Here is a 2,108-nt window from a genome sequence, read left to right on the forward strand (position 1 = left end):
CGAGGTACTCCTCGTTCCTTTTCAGCAGCATTATTGACATAAAAAGCTATACAAGACCAAGGAGATTTTGAGGGGTTTATAAGACCCTTTAGTAAAAGATTATCAATTTCTGTCTTAAAGAATTTCACTAACTCTGTATTCATTTGACAGGGTCGAGATTTTGTAGGAATCTTTTCTTCACTAAAGTCATTTTCATAACGAAGAGAAACAATATGCTTCTTTCGGTTCCAGAAAGCATTTGGATGATCCGCACAAATATCAAGAATCAATTGATTAGAAATCATTTTTATTTTTCTTGGATTTTTACTGATTTTAAAGTATCAAAAATATTAATACTCATTAGTTCCAATTGTAAAAAATTAATTTGTTTTTGTTTCATATTGATAAAGGCATTTATATCTCTTGTTATAGGATGAGTAACAAAATGATAAGAGATTTTTTTATTCTTATAAGTAGCCTTAAAACCATTTACATCAATATGTGTATAAGGATAGATAGCATTTATAAAAGGTGTTCCTAAGATAATAGGTGGCAAGCTCAATTAGCTCCTTTTGATAATGAAATACAATATAAAAAGGATAGTGAAAATTCTTTGCCTGATTTTCTATTTCGAGAATATCTAACATGAATTTTTATAATATAAATAACCTTATGCTATTTCTCAAGGTAATCCATTGATAATAGGTTTATATTATATTATATTATTCCCTAAAAGTAAGCAACATATCCATAGTGCTTCACTTGAAAAAGGTTAACTGGTTTATTTGTTGACTAGACTAAATTTGGATTACAAATTTCAGATATTCTGGTGAGTTACGTTGCTTATTTTCTTTATTAGGTACGCATATTTTACCTCTATATAAGCAATTGAATCAATCACTCGATCTAACTAAAGAAGAGATGTTGTTGTTATGATTATATATAACATATGATTCCAGTTGAAATTAATAGTCTACAAGGAGGAAATCTTTGTTTTATAGACGTAATAAATTTTGTTTTTCTTTTTTCAGATTCTATTGATATGTAACACGCTTCAAAATTGATGTTTGTAATGAAACTTTTCAACCAAGTATTAATGCACATACATTTATGTTATTCGAGACAATCATTTTGATGGAAAGTCTAAGCAACCTAGCTTAATATATATAGTATTCGGTAATCTCTTGATATGGAGAAGTTACAGCTTACGGAGGACATGACCCTTGATAGGAAGGTGAGGAAGATGCGGATTAGGGTAGAGAGTTAGGGGAGTCTACCCTCCCCAGACTCCGCTATGTGCGAACACACTGGGCATGTTGTTGGTAATTCCTGTTAATTTAGAAAAAATTGCTCTATATATATTTGCAAGTGTGATAAATTTTGCTAGTTTCTCATGTGATCAGGTTCCCTACTATTATTAGTAATAAAGAATGCACATCTCAAAGACAACATCCAATGGAAAGAAAAAGCAACATCATGTCAACATTTGTATACCCAAAGAAGTTGTTGTTGAGATATTACAAAGAGTACCTGGCCAAGATTTGTATCAAACTTTAAAGGAAGTATGCATGCTGTGGTGTTCAATCATCTATAGTGGAAGGTTTGCTTACTCACACGTTGAACGCGGAATATTAAAATCTTCATCATCATTCTCTCAACTGGAAGCAGTTATTGTTAGCATGACTGATGATAAGCGTTCTGTCATAGTTTCTGCATTGGAATGGCATAGTCTTCCAGCCTCTGCACTCGAAGAAGAACATGAAAGATATTTGGAGACTAAATACATATATACAGCAAATGATATATTGATCAGCACCATACATAGAATGAGGGAAATGATGAGGGTGAATTCCGTGAATGGTTTTGTCTGTTTCTGTAGCGATGACGCTTGTCTCCATGTCTGCAGTCCCATCACTACAGAGTATTTCACGACTCCACCATATTCTTATAATACTAATAATGCATTCTTTCGGTTTGCTGCAGTTGGCTTTGGATTTTGCGAGCTTTCATATGAATACAAGGTGATTGTTCTTTATAGAGATGCAGAATGTCTAAAATCTGGTGTAATTCAACCATTTGTTTTAACTGTTGGAGCTGATGTCGTGGAGGTCTCTGAAAGCAATTCCTGA

The 2,108-nt window shown here is 32.7% G+C and overlaps 1 protein-coding gene across 1 annotated transcript; it reads left to right on the forward strand.

Moving 5' to 3' along the window:
- The first annotated feature begins 1,409 nt into the window (after window positions 1-1,409).
- LOC107871980 (F-box protein At3g07870-like) lies at window positions 1,410-2,108 on the forward strand. The gene has a single exon (XM_016718814.1). It carries the CDS (start codon window positions 1,410-1,412, stop codon window positions 2,106-2,108), a length of 699 nt encoding a protein of 232 aa, XP_016574300.1.

Source organism: Capsicum annuum, chromosome 11, assembly GCF_002878395.1.
Source record: "Capsicum annuum cultivar UCD-10X-F1 chromosome 11, UCD10Xv1.1, whole genome shotgun sequence".
Taxonomy (NCBI): Eukaryota; Viridiplantae; Streptophyta; class Magnoliopsida; order Solanales; family Solanaceae; genus Capsicum; species Capsicum annuum.

What these genes read in the sequence shown, in the direction of transcription:
- LOC107871980 (XM_016718814.1), top strand. Translation starts at nt 1,410, where the DNA reads ATGCACATCTCAAAGACAACATCCAATGGAAAGAAAAAGCAACATCAT.